The sequence below is a fragment of the Alligator mississippiensis genome, chromosome 10, assembly GCF_030867095.1.
Source record: "Alligator mississippiensis isolate rAllMis1 chromosome 10, rAllMis1, whole genome shotgun sequence".
NCBI classification, from domain to species: domain Eukaryota; kingdom Metazoa; phylum Chordata; order Crocodylia; family Alligatoridae; genus Alligator; species Alligator mississippiensis.
Window position 1 is genome coordinate 36477936 of NC_081833.1, and position 14746 is coordinate 36492681.

Genomic DNA, 14746 nt, shown 5'->3' on the forward strand with positions numbered 1-14746 from the left:
ACAAGCAGGAGGAACTTGCCCTCCTGCTAGCTAACACAAACCCAGACATAGTGGGACTTACTGAAACTTACTGAGATCCAATGCACGACTGGGTGGTAAACATCAAGGGCTATAGGCTGTACAGGCAGGTTAGAATGGGGAGGAAAAGTCAGGCTGTGGTGCTGTACATCAAAGAGCAATACACATCCTCAGCAAACAGCACTGGGTCATTGGAGGGGCAGACTGAAGTGCTCTGGGTCAGAATACAAGGGGGTCGGGGGGAAAAGGGACTTAATGGTGGGGGTCTACTACAGACCACCCAACCAGGGGGAAGAGCTAGACTGGGAATTCTCAGATCAGCTTGTGGAGGCAGTTAAGTCAAGGAACGTGGTCATCATGGGTGACCTAAACTATCTGGACATCTGCTGGGAAGAGCAGCCAGCCAGGTCTGACCGCTCACGTAGGTTCCTAGCTGAGTTACAGGACCTCCATCAAACCCAGGAGGTGCACAGTCTCACCAGGTGAAATGCCTTATTGGACCTGGACCTGGCCACAGGTGATGACCTGGTGAGGTGACTGCCGGGTGCTCAATCACCTGGGTGATAGCGATCATTGTCTGCTGGAATTCACCATCCAGCGCAGGGTGTCAAAGGCCTGCAGCAAGGCAGCAGCCCTGGACTTCAGGAGGGCAGATTTCGATGATGTAAGGAGACTAGTCGGGGAGGCACAGAGGTCCCGGAGGGGAGGGGATTTGGGAATCTAAGAAGAGTGGTTGTTCCTTAAGGAGACTATCTTCCAAGCCCAAAGGGTGACAATCCCAAAGCAGCTCAAAGGGGGCAAGAGTGCTCAAAAGCCCCCATGGCTCACCAAAAGCATCTAGGAACATCTCAAAGCTAAAAAGGAGGCATACACCCAATGGAAGGGAGGGGTCATCACCAAGGAGGATTATACCTCCATTGTTCGAGATTGTCGGGGGGCTGTTAGGAAGGCTAAGGCGGAGACGGAACTGGGACTAGTGACCCGGATCAAAAATAGCAAGAAGTCCTTTTTTAAATACATAGCGGGTAAAAAGAAGTTACCAGGTAACGTGGGACCTCTGCAGGATGTGCTTGGAAATCTGGTGGTCACACCAGACAACAAAGCTAACCTCTTTAACACATTCTTTTCCTCTATTTTTCTGAGCAGGGACCAGGTTATCCCCTCCACCGGGATCCTGGACAGACCCAAGGGAGGTGCAGCCAGACCCAGGTTCATCGAGGACCTAGTCAGGGAACTTCTGGTGGGACTAGATGTGTTCAAATCAGCAGGTCCTGACAATCTCCACCTCAGACTGCCGAGGGAATTGGCAGAGATCATTGCGGGACCCCTGGCACAGCTTGACAAGCACTCGTGGTGCTCTGGCAAGGTGCCAGAGGACTGGAAAAGGGCCAATGTGGTTCCCATTTTCAAAAAAGAGAGAAAGGGAGGACCCAGGAAACTATAGGCCAGTTAGTCTTACCTTGGTCCTGGGAAAGCTCTTTGAAAAATTATCCAGGAACACATCTGTGAGGGGCCAGCAGGGGAGATTATGCTTAGGGGCAATCAACACGGGTTCATTAGAGGCAGGTCCTGTCAGACCAACCTGGTTGCCTTCTACAACCAGGTCACAAAATCCTTGGACGCAGGTCTTTATAAACTTTAGGAAGGCCTTTGACACTGTCTCTCACCCCATTCTCATTAAAAAATTAGGTGACTGTGGTGCTGATGCCTGCACAGTCAGATGGGTCACAATTTGGCTGGAGGGAGTGGTGGTGGATGGGTCATTTTCATCCTGGAGGGATGTGGGCAGTGGGGTTCCCCAGGGCTCGGTCCTCGGGCCTGCACTGTTCAATATCTTCATCAGTGACTTGGAGGAGGGGGTGAAAAGCACCTTGTTCAAATTCGCAGATGACACTAAGATGTGGGGAGAAGTGGGCATGCTAGAGGAGAGGGACAGGCTACAACTATCTCTGGACAGGTTACAGGGGTGAGCAGATGAGAACAGGATGGGTTTCAATACTGACAAGTGCAAGGTACTGCACCTAGCAGGGAAGAACCAGCAGCATGCCTACAAGCTGGGGAACTCCCTTCTCATCAGCACAGAGGCAGAAAAGGATCTTGGAGTCACTGTTGAGTCCAAGATGCATGTGGGCCACCAATGTGAGGATGCGGTCAGTAAGGCTAACCGCACCTTGTCATGCATCCACAGATGTATCATGAGCAGGTCCAAGGAGGTGATCCTCCCCTCTATGCGACACTGGTCAGGCTGCAGCTGGAGTACTGTGTCCAGTTCTGAGCGCCACACTTCAGGAGGGATGTGGACAGCATCGAGAGGGTCCAGAGGAAGGCCACCCACATGATCAGGGATCTGCAGGGCAGGCCCTATGAGGAGAGGCTATGGGACCTGAACATGTTCAGCCTCCACAAGAGAGGGCTGAAAGGGGATCTGGTGGCCATCTATAAACTGGCCAAGGGAGACCAGCAGGCAATGGGAGAGTCCCTGTTCCCCCAAGCACTACCGGGAATAACAAGGAACAAAGACCTTAAGCTGACTGAAAGTAGATTCAGACTAGACATCAGGAGGTGCTACTTCACTGTCAGGGTACTAGGTTCTGGAACCAACTTCCAAGGGAAGTGGTGCTTGCTTCTACCCTGGGGGTCTTCAAAAGGAGGCTGGATAATCACCTAGCCGGGGTCGTTTGACCCCAGCATTCTTTCCTGCCCATGGCAGGGGGTTGGACTTGATGAGCTGCTCAGGTCCCTTCCAACCCTCCCAACTATGAAACTATAATCTTTCTGATTCATTATTTTGGAATCATACAGGCTCCATAGGTTTGTTAAATAAAGCCATGGGACTTCATTCTCTGCTGAAGGGGAAGGGATCCTATGGTAAAGAGATTCTGGAAGCAAGGAATAAAGAACAGGAAGTGCTCCCGCTGTGAAGGCTTCATTACTGACTTGGAATTGAGAAGACACAGAACCTGTGGGAATGCATGCAATGCCTACATGCAGGGCTGTCTCTGCTGACTGGTGCAGAAGGGGTTGAATCAAATCCTTGCCCTTATCTCATCCTTATTTTAGGGAAGGGTAATTTTTGGCTCTAACCTGGAGCATAGATTGCACTCACAGGTCCCAATCATGCAAGACCTTTTGTGGCCTTTGCAAAAAATACTGAATGTGTTTGGGTGCCTGTAGATGTACAGGAAGGGTGCTCTGTAATTACAGCATGTTGGAGCAGACTCAATTAATCAAGTCTGCTGGAGTGTGCTAATTAATGCACTCCAGCAGCCTGCATGTCTCATGTATTCAGCGTCCCCATGCTTTAAGATGGTGGTGGGGGCCCTTTAACTAAAGCTTGTTCAGTAAGCTTCAGTTAGTGCTCCTACTGCCATTTTGAAGCATGGGACATTGATTACACAAGACACTGAGGGCACTTCAATTAGAGTGGCTCTCTGAGCTGCTCTAAATACCCCCCCTTCCCCCCCTGGAGCATGTGTAATAACACCCTTTAATTCAAATCAGCATTTTTCTGAGTTATGGATGCTCTTTACCTTGCAGAGTCTAGATCAGGGGTCAGCAATGTTTTTGAGCAGAGTGCCAAAAACACCCACAACCTTGACTTGTAAGATGTTGGCATGCCGGGGGTGGATGGCAGGGGCTGCAAGGGGCCAAATACTTGTTGTGGCAGTGCAGGCCTGGTCCACTCTCCACCGTCTGCCCCAAGGTGCGTGTGCCAAGCAAAATGCCTTTGCATGCCATGTTCTGGCACCCGTGCCGGGGATCGTCCACCCCTGGTTTAGATCATTTACTGGCTCCTAGACTGGAATACAAAGGGAGAGAAGTTTTGCATCCACCCCTTCACTTTGCAAATCTGTGACAATCTGATTCATACTCAAGGCCTAGGGTCTTGGGTGAATTGAGCAGGAAATATGATCTGTTAAAACAAATAGTCAAGCCAGCAGCCTCCCACCCTTATCAAGTTGTTTGGAAGGACAGTTGTTTTCTGTCCAAGGACAGGGCACCTCTGTAAGTGCCTTGTGTCTCCTGTAATTTTTCAACTCACCACTGTGCGTAGCAAAATCTTTAAAAAAATTGTAGAGAAAAGAAAGAAGGGGAGAGAAAAAAAATCCTCTCTCTCTGCTTTCTCCTCACTGGAGACAGCTGGCATTTTAAACTAGAATGCTGGATCCAGCGTCCTTGAAGGACCAATGTCAGATGTTGGCATTATGAATGTCAGACACCAGACGATCACGCAGCTCCATGTCACCAGCAAGGCAGACAGCATGAAACAAATCCAGATGGCAAGGTAAGAAACTACTAGGCAGGAGGGAGGGAGAAGTGTTCTCCGGCTGCCTTTTAAATATTGCTACTGATCTTTCAACCAAAGCACTTAATAGCCTCTGAAGGAGCAGTATCTTCACCTCTTTACCCTTTGGCTCCAGCTTATGCCACTAAAATGCAATCGGGGGTGGAGGTGCAGGGCAGGGGGAGATTGGAATCTGCTGCTGATCAGGATGTGCCCGTGGTAGGAGGAAGTATAGTGAATACACTGGGGGGAAGAGAGATCATAAGACAGTTACTATGCCTGGCCCTCAGGCTTTAAATTCTGTTTTTAGAGAGTTTGAAGGGTGAAGGGCATTTGATCCCACTCACTCCTCCGAGTGGATTTTACTGTGGAAATCAGGGCATGCCCATCCGATGATATTACATTTGAATCTCCCCGCAGAAGATCTATAAAACTAGAGGTGACTGTAGCCTGTTAGGCTGAGATCCCCAAGAGGGAAAGTCGGCCACAGCAACCTGCAAGTTATCCCTCACTGGGAGGCTCCGTGCTAGGCCGGTACAGCCCTCCAACAGGGAAACCAGCCAGGAGGAAGAGCAGCGCCCTCCCGGGCAGCCGCACATCAGAGTTGCTCGCCCCAGAACAGCCCAAGGCGGAGGCCGTGAGAGCAGCCTTGGTGCGCACCCTGATCGAGCCCTGGCCTGAGGAGATGAAATGAGGCCTGTGACCCGTACAGGCCTCCATCCACCTCCTCCCGCCCCCGCCCGGGTGTCGGGGGCAGGGCGGGGCGGGGCAGGGCAGGGCCGGGCCAAGCAACCCCAGGGCCACCGCCAGGGGACACCCCGCCCCTACTGCCCGTGTCTCCTGCCAGCGCCTCAATAAAGTTTTGGCGTGGGGGCTGCTGGGAGCTTGGTGGCTGCTCCAATCAGCGCGTGCGGCGCGGAGTGGGCACCCGCGGCGGAAGGACACCGGTAAGTGGCGCCGGGCCGGCGCGTGCGGGACGGCGGCGGCGGCGGCTGTGGCCTCTGCGGCCTCCCCCCGGGGCCACGTGCGCGGCCCTCAGTGAGTCCCTGTCCGGCGGCTCGTGCTCGCCCGGGCGGAGCTCCCGGGCCCCGGGCTTGTCAGCGCGCCGGGCGGGTCTGCCCCGAGCACGAGCTTCCCGGCTTGTGTGGGCGCCTGCAGCCGCCTGCGCCCTGCCCTCTGGGGCCTCCCCTGCCTGGTCTCTAGTGCGGGTTCTCGGCCTCTTCAGCGGCCAGGCCCCTGCGTTAGGCTCCAGCCCCCTCGGAAAGTGCCCGCTCTTAACTTTCCCTTGGATTTCACTGGTCTGCAAAGTACAGCTCTCCCCAGCCCGCTACTTGACTTCAGACTAAGAAACCATCACTATCTCTTTGTGCTGACTACCGGCCATTTCCCATTTGCTCCTTTTAGGCTTTGACTGGACTAACCCATCAACAGGGGAAAAGGACTATAGGGAAACAAATGGCATATGACAAATGTCCTAGACACGTTAAAAAATATCTAACTGAAATGCGTACGGTGTGGTTTTGCTCTCCTCTGTTCTCTGCATTCTCTGCCTTTCTGACCAGCAGTAGCCTCAAGTATGTTCTCTTGATTGGGACACTAGGTTTACTGGACCTTTTTAGATGGGATCTGATTTGTCTTCTAGCCCTGGTCTCTACAGGGTTGCAGCACAAAATGCTGACTTGAGTGCAACCAGGGTTACAATCTCCATGGGCAAGGCAAACCTCTTGTTAATGTGGTTGGAGTTTTCTTTTGTTAAAACTTAGTCTTTTGACACAGTGAAACTTGATGGGTAGATGCACACCACTCCATGCTGCTGGCTACCTTCCCTGGCCCAACACTGGCCTTGGCTCAGTAATTCTGTCACATGCACAATGCCTGTATTTTTGGATGTGTGATATTTTTTTTTTTCCAGCAGAGAGGCTATCTCAGTAATTTCTACATTTCTTTTGTAACATCCTTTATAATTTCTGAGTGTGTTGAGTTTTTGTCTCCCCCCCCCCCCCCTTCCAAATAATGGTAGCTTTCCACGTAACAGTGGTTAGCCTAGTATGTCAATGGTCTGGGCTCGGATTGGGTGCTTAATGTATATAGAAAGGAGTTTGGGGAAAAAGCATGAATTCTGAGGTAACAAAACTGACAGGTGACACTATTACAGGTTTCCTTTGCTTTATGCTGTACACGCATTCCTGGAAAACGGTGCATACCTCAAATTCATACAAAGGGAACCCACTTTACAATGTAACAAATCGGGATACATTCCAAGACCTCGATTGTACTGACCCCCACTTTACAAGACCGTTTTGGTACTTGCCAACTGCACAGGGTGGTGGTGAATGTTACCATAATAAGGATGGCAACTGCAGAAGCACGTGTCACAGACCACAAGCGAGGAGCACAGATCCACACAGGCAGGGCCCTGTCCCTGTGGCAGGGGTGAAATGGGGTGACCACCCCAGGCCCTGTGCTTTGTGGGGCCCTGCAGAGCTGGGTGGAGCAGCAGCGGCACATCCAGCCACTCGCTACCCCCCACACCACCGCTGGTGCTGACGACTGTGGCAGCTTCTTTGGGTCCGAGGCCCATGGGATTGGAGTAGGATTGGGGCCCCGCAAACGCTGACTTGCCCCGAGTCCTGTACCCTGCTTGGGTATGCTGTGCACGCAGGAGACTATATTTGGGTGTGCGTCAAAGCAGCTGTCTGAGGGCTTCCACCACACTGATCACATAAGAGTGAATTTACCTTGTATATAATGAATTTTTGGTATAAATAGCTCAGCGGATAAGAGTGAATTTGCGCATACAGAACCTGCATAAAGCAAGCAAAACCTCTATTTAAGAGGCAAGGGTCGAGAAACCTGAGGAAAACCTGCATGGTTGCTTTGCAAGTTGTATAGAAACATAAAAACAAGCTGACAGTCAAAAATACTAAAAAGCTTGTTTGCGCAATCAACAAGTAGTCTGCAGCGTTCAGGTTATAGAATTTTTATATCAAGGAGTTGTAAAGCCAGAATTTCTAGTGGTTGGTGAAAACTTGGAAATGGATGGTTGTTTTTGTAAGTATTATTTTTATTGTAGGATTTTAAATACAGGGACCTCCAGAAGCTGAGAGAAAGGGAGGAGCCATCAGCAAAGCTTTGGGACATGCCTTACTGTATAGCTTAGCAGCTTCTCCATCTTCTGAGTAGAGAGAAGATGTTGGACTTGTTGCCAAAGTGCTGCCTTGCACCTTCTTTAGGTGGCTTGATACTGCTACTCCTAGCTGCCCCTAAAGCCTCTAGAAAATCAGCAGTGTTAGAGTCTCCTTTTCTCACAGGAGCTTCTTGCTCATCCTTGGGTTTGTCTTTCTTTCTCTCTCTCTCCTCATGATTAGTTTCAATTTCTATAGGTGCTGCTGCTGGTAGCTTTCCTAGGGAAGCTGAGGAGTCAAATTGACCTGATTCTTGTCTCTTTCATTGTTGCTTATGAGTTTCTGAATGTAAAGGGTGAAACTGAACCAGACTTGTCAATTTCACTTTGCTGCAGTAGTACTGGAGAGGTCTGGTATGCAGGAGGGTAGATAGTATATCTTCATATTCATTTTCCATTTCGGAGAGATCTTCAAAGCTGTAAGTGGTAGATGGCCTTAATAAAAGATTGGTAGACTATATTCAGAGTTTAATGTGACCACTCTACACACCAGTTATAAAACAATGACTTGTTGAAAAAATATATAAGTAATGGAGTCTTTTTAACCTTGAGTTTTGATGTCTAACTCTAAATGTGGGTACTTCTATTATATTTTAGATATTTTATCTGTTATATTATCTTTCATAGTAATAAGCTAAAAAAATTAAATTGCTCTATATTTCTCAAAGCTAATTAATTAGATGACACATACCTTTCAGTATTTGAAAGATAACGGATGATGTTCACATATTTGAATATTTAAGCTTTGAAGCCTGTTCAATAAAATATTCAGCATGGCTATATTTGGAGTACATTAATTACGACATTCTTCATTGGGCAGCATCACTGTCGTCTTGAGGAGAATTAGTCGTTTTTTTAAATGGCAAATCATCATTTAAATCAGTGTGGAGTTAACAAACCATACCTGTCATTGCCTTCCAGTGCCCTTTTGGCTTAAATTCAGTCAACTACTGCAATATATAATGTTTATTTTTAGTTTCCAAATGTTAGAGAACTGTTAAAATGGAGTTTTATTGGACATGGAATAGTAGTTTAATGCAGCAGCATCTATTGATAAGTTATCAATGTTGTTTTACAGAAGAGCCTTTTCAGTTTCGGCTTTTAGCCGAGGGTCGATCTGGCTTTACAGAAGTTAGTTTAATTTCTTTTGTCTGCATTTTCTTTCCCTTAGGTGTCAGTTGTTGCTCTTTCCTCAGCCAGACATGAAAATCTGGCATCATTCTGCTCATTACTGTGGTAGCACTTCCCATCTTGAACAGCAGCATTAAGAGTCATACTGCAGTCTCTTGAATACAGTAAATTCTGTGAGTGGAAAGACTAGTTTGCACAGTTGCTTTATCTAAATATTTGAATTTTTGACGTTTAAAAAAAAAATGTGATTGGTGTTCACTGTGTAGATGAGAATGAGTTGTGATTTTTACAGGTTTATTAACCACAGTTAATTAATCTTATGAGGTAAAAAATGATGCTTATTCCAGATTTACTGAAATCCATCCGTCTTTGGAGTGGGTTGCTCCAATATTTGCAGTTATGGAAGAAACCTTTCGTGGCAGTGACCCCAAGTCTGTGGCCAAAAATGCAGTTTAGGGAGCTGTTCTAGAGTGCACTGACTCTTCATGCTATCTAGTTTCAGTGCTCTCTGAGAAGTTAGCGCTTTATGCTCCTGGCTTTTTATCTATGTAGTTAATGAAAAAGGGAAGTGGACCAGATCAAACTGAAGTCTGTGCCATTCTTACAGTCAGTGCCACACACACTGCTCTCTTGAGAACTGATGGTAGCGGTCTTAACTGTATGGGAAGCGTGGTTATTTAGGTCAGTGCCTGCCAACAGAGACTGCTACTGGTAGTGGTGAACAAGAGATCTCTGCCAGGGGGAAGTGGCACACGAGTAAACGCAGGAAAGATGTCCTGTACTGCATTGCAGGGCATGAAAGTGCTTTTTTTTTTCCATTGGCTTGCTAATCTCATCAAACAAATCCAGTCTTAGCAGTCTAGTCTGGGTATTGATTAGTAGAAATTCAGTTGTCACCTGTGCCCCAAAACAGCTGTAATTTTGCCAAAAGTGTACTGGGTATGTTTATGGGACCCTTACTTCCTGGAAGTAGGTGTTAGTGTGCTGATCTCTGTGCAAAGTTATTGAATGAAATGCTTGTGCATTGTTTTTTCTGTTCGGTACAAAAGTTTGAATTGCCAAATGTAATGCTTCAAACCCTGTTCCTGTCCAGATAGAATTAAACAGTCCCATTAGGACTGTTAATAGTGGGGCTTATGGTCAGGACTGAAATTATATGTAAGGATATAAAGTCATTCCATTGGAATTTATGCTGTCTTCTACTGAACTATTTCTTAAATCCAGGCGTTTTTGAAAAGACAAGTTCTTGAAGTAAAATATTTTTACTTTTTCTGGACCATCAGTAATGAAGCTGAGCTTGTAATCCACTTCAGGCAATATTGGCTGTTTGCAGATGTTAAAACCAAAAACCTGCGCTTTACTGGAAGCAGCAGCACATTACTTTGATGTGGCTCTGTGGCATCTGTATAGATCAGATGTTTCAGCAGGGCTTTCTGGTGCTTTTAGCTAAAGCTGATTCAATCAGCTATTAGATAAAAATGCCAAAAAACCCCACTAAAGCGCCTGATCTGTACAGACGTTAGATGAGCTGGGTCCAACTAGCACACTGCCTCTTCTGGGCATGTGCTGGCTTTGCTGTGGGAACAGGCTGAGTTTAAAGTAAAATGCCATTTTTTATTTTATTTTTTTTCCATAACATCTGCAAGCAGCTATCATGCTTTGTTTGCTATGTCAACACATCTCAGTGTTAACATTTTATTGTCTGTGGTCATACCCAGTGTCAAAGAATCTTATAGACAGCATGTTGTCAATGAGCCATGAGTCGAGTGACCATAATTGCAGGCCTTAGTTGTCTTGTCTGACCCCTTGAAAAAGCCTTGCTGGTTTCACTTCTGTATAGGGTCACTCTTACAAGTCTAGATAAAGGAGGCAGTTAGGGGAGAAAAGCAAATGGAAGGAAGGAAAATGTTCTAAGAGTAGGATTACATTAAGGTTCACCTTTTTAATTTAGGGCTGTGGTTTTCAACCTTTTTAAAATTTGTGAACCCCTAAAAATGTGAATGGAGGTGTGGACCCCTTTGAGTTGTAGGTGTGGGTATTCGCATACTTTTGGTTGGTCATAGTCATCTTTTGTGGGCTCCTTAGTCTGTGGACCTCCGGGGGTCTGCAGACCACAGGTTGAAAACCACTAGTTTAGAGAGACCTCAACCTTTGGAGCAGTGCAGCAAAGCTACCACAAGTGCAGGTTGTCTCTTTCTCATCCCTTCATTTAATTGTATTCTTTGGTTGGCAGTTTTCATTCTGTGGGAACATTTGTTGGGCGTTTGAGCTCTCTACTGCAGAGCTTTTGTAAGATGCCAGAAAGGAAGATGCTACAATGAGCAGTATTAATGCTTTGAGATCCGATGTTGTTGCCAAAGATGGGTGTGGTGCCATTTTATTTGTTCATGTGGCTTCCAGACACTCATCTACCTCCTTTCCCTGGAATAATTTCATTTACTTTCTTACTGTCCTGTGTTCTGTTGTTGCTGTTTATGGATCCTGACAAGATGCAGACATTTGGATGCTGAAATTTATTTTCATTGCAGTAACTTGTCTTTTAAAGTAACTAGGAGCCCATTGCTTAGTTCCCAGAACACTTTTGATGCTGAATTCCCATTAAAGGGAGGTGTTTTTTGTGTGTGTAGTCCATTTTCATGTGTACTAGCCTCTGATGGCATGGTCATCACTGCTGTTCACATCAGCGCTCTGAACATTTGTCAGTAATCAATGAAAATAATGGTAACATATCATTCCTTTTGAGTCATGGGGCCTGCATGTAAGCTTGTCCCCCTGTTGTTTGCTGTGATTTCATTAATTGGGTTTCATTTTTTCATTTTATTGACTGCAGGAGAGAGTTAAATATGTATTATTTAACATTAGGAAAATAAGCCCCATTTCCAGATGAAATCTTTGGGGTCTATGGTACTATGCCTTTCCCAGCTTCTTGTGTCTTGCTTCCTATTCAACTGGGCCAGCTTATTTCAAGCTTACAAAGAGCTGAGGTCAAAGTATTCATATTTGTGTGCCTCAAGTTAAGCAGCTGAGAAGTGACTTGACTCTTCCAACGCTGAGCCCTTGTGGCTCCAGTTAACTTAGCTGAGAGTCTGAAAGATGTGTGTGCTTAGACACCCAAATTTGAACACTCTGGTCCAAGTCTTTCATTACCATGAGCATTCTTGCTGAAACTAGATGGTGACTTTCTCATGTCAGTCCCAAGAAGTGTACATTCCTATTTTCTTCTAGAAATTGCAGTTGCTGTTCTGAATTCTGATTTATGTGCTGCTTTAATGACCTCATCAGTTACAGCCTGTTTGCTAAATACACACTTTACACTGCACAGTTCCTTCAAATGATACATTCACCCCTGCAGTGTATGCGTGTAATTCTCATAAACAGTAATGAAAGCTTCCTATGTGCATTAAGGAAAGACCATATAGCCTTCACATTGGACCAGCCTGTTCATATTTCTTCCTGTCTGTGGAGTTAGTGATGCATAGCTTGATACAGTTAAATATAGAAAGGTTGAAACACAAGGAGTTTAAATCTTAAGGCTCAGCTAACACCAAATCCTTCACTTGGACTATTGAGGCTTCTGCTTGTCTCCTTCCTACCCATCATCTGTGTGTCTGACTTCTTCAATTTGGGTACTACATCAGACTTGGGTTTGTACACATCTCATTAAGAACTCCATCTTTATTAGGCAGTTTCCTGCTCTACAAGTCTACGTTAAAATATTAATAAGATTTCTTGCAGGTTGGGGTTGACCAGTAGCTGAATTGTCTTGTTACTTAGGCTGCCTATTCTTGTTGTTTCCTTACTCGGCTCCTTACCATAGGTTTTGCTGAGAGCTGCTGAGGGGTTTCCTCAAGCAAATCTCTTTCCATTTCTTCCCTTAGGGTTTCTGCCTGTTCTCTGTAGAACCTGCATGATAAATGGACACCGAAGGGTTTGGGGAGCTTCTCCAGCAGGCAGAACAACTTGCAGCTGAGACAGAGGGTATCTCTGAGCTTCCCCATGTGGAACGCAACCTCCAGGAGATCCAGCAGGCAGGGGAACGTCTGCGCTCTCGGACTCTGACCCGCACCTCACAGGAGACTGCAGACGTCAAGGCGTAAGTGGCCCTTTGTATTTTGAATGCAAAAGATATGGGTTTTATATAGATTTAATTTCTTGTGTAAACCTCTTGAGGTGGGGGGTGAATTAGTTGTTTTGTGGAGGCTGAATAGTTTTATGTCCCCGTGAAGGTCTCTGTATATCTGCTGCTATGGTAATTGAAGAGGTATGAGCCCCCTCAGTTGTCTTACCTGTTCGTTGATCTCCGCCATGCCTGCTTCTGTTTTCTTCTGTTTCCTGCTACTGGAAACCAGGATGCAAAAAAAAAAAAAATGACTATCACTTAATTCTAGCTGTATAATGGCCTGCATCATATATTTTTCTGCTCTTGGGTGTCCCAGCCATTGCCTTAAGTTTGAGTATTAGGCAGATTATATGTTATTTTCCCATTATTTTTGTAGGAAGCCAACACCCCCTGTCTCGCATTAGGGTGTTTAGTAAAATTCCAAGCATGAGTTGCGGATTACCTCTGAATGACACTTAATATAAGGAATAAAGAATGTTTTTGTGAGGTGCTTGGATAGTACAGTATATAGGGGCTTCTTCAAAAAAATAATACACAAAAAAGTAGTAATTGGCTGGGGGATAGGGCTGATAATACGTTGATAAAAGTTGAAAACCAGCCTCAGTTTCCTTATGAACAGCACAGAGAATGGCTGTATGTTATACTGCATTCGGGAGGAAACATGCTGTTACCAGTTTACACTCTTCTTAGAGTTTGGGGTGTAAATTGTTGAGGGGATAGGACAGGCAAACCATTCAATTATTTTACCACTGAGACCGAGTCAGGGCAAGAAATGGTCAGGGGCAAGCCTGGGGTTATTGTCCACCTTGGGTTGTGTGCCATTTTGTCAGTGTACCTAAATTTTTTTTAAGTCAGATCACTTACTTGTCCACTGGGAAGTAAGTAATTACTTTGGGGGTTTGGCTGTCCTAAGTTGGCAGCTGATAGGATTTTTTTTTTCTAGCCTACTTAAATGAACAGCTCATTTTCTATTAAGACATCCTTGTGTTCCTTATTTCTGCATTGAAGTTCTCCAGCAGAAATAGTGTTCTAGCTGGTAAATAGCTACTAAATTCATATTTTAAAAGGACAGGGCTGTCATGAGTCTAATGCTCTGCTTTTTTTTTTGCTTTGCAAAAGTCTGTTAAAGCCATAGTTTCTCTAATGGTCTATCAGAGAAGTGTGCCCAAAGGCAGAACAGTTACCTGAATATATTAATGGTCATAGTGGAAAAGGAATATTTGAAATTGGAGTGGAGGTGGCTGAGACTTCAGATGAGGAGCTGTGGAGCAGACAGATGGCTGACTCCAGCACTTTCATCCTGCTTTGCATATGGAATTTCCTTCCCTTGCTTATGGCTTTGTTTGACAGAGATGGAGTTTAATCTTCAGTGGGAAGGTGAGCCCACCTTCTTTATACAGTTTGCTTTGTCACTGTAGCATAAGGGGCTTCCCAAGGGTGAAGGAAGACGAGTGACATTCTGCAAGGGAAAACAGCTTGCAAATTTCTGTCCGACTCCATCCCCTCCTCCTTTCATTTCCTTTGTCCCCTCCCAGTAGGTAAATCCATTGCAGTTACTTCAGAAGCAATTTGCTTGGGCAGTGCTGGAATGAAGGGAAAAGGAGGGATCAGGTTCTAGATCATTAACTGCCTCTCTGCACTCTGCTTCTTGCTAGAAAGGAGCCTGGGAGGAACTTGAAAATGCCTAGGGGTATAATAAAGATGACCAGGATCAACTAAATTACTGGAAAATTATATCCCTATCCCACACACTTCATAGATTCATAGATGTTAGGGTCGGAAGGGACCTCAATAGATCATCGAGTCCGACCCCCTGCATAAGCAGGAAAGAGTGCTGGGTCTAGATGACCCCAGCTAGATACTCATCTAACCTCCTCTTGAAGACCCCCAGGGTAGGGGAGAGCACCACCTCCCTTGGGAGCCCGTTCCAGACCCTGGCCACTCGAACTGTGAAGAAGTTCTTCCTAATGTCCAGTCTAAATCTGCTCTCTGCTAGCTTGTGGCCATT

General features: G+C 46.0%; 1 protein-coding gene across 2 annotated transcripts in view; it reads left to right on the forward strand.

Moving 5' to 3' along the window:
• Positions 1 to 4115: 4115 nt before the first annotated feature.
• Positions 4116 to 14746, forward strand: part of NUP93 (nucleoporin 93) — a 152502-nt gene continuing 141871 nt past the window's right edge. Inside the window, exons 1-2 of one of the 2 annotated variants that reach the window (XM_014611006.3) lie at positions 4116 to 4303; positions 12497 to 12711. In XM_014611006.3, the coding sequence (XP_014466492.1) occupies positions 12533 to 12711 (179 nt within the window). In that variant the 5' untranslated portion in view covers positions 4116 to 4303; positions 12497 to 12532. Of the gene's footprint in view, positions 4304 to 5143; positions 5251 to 12496; positions 12712 to 14746 lie in introns of those variants that run through there. The other variant, XM_006271964.4, reaches the window with a different exon arrangement.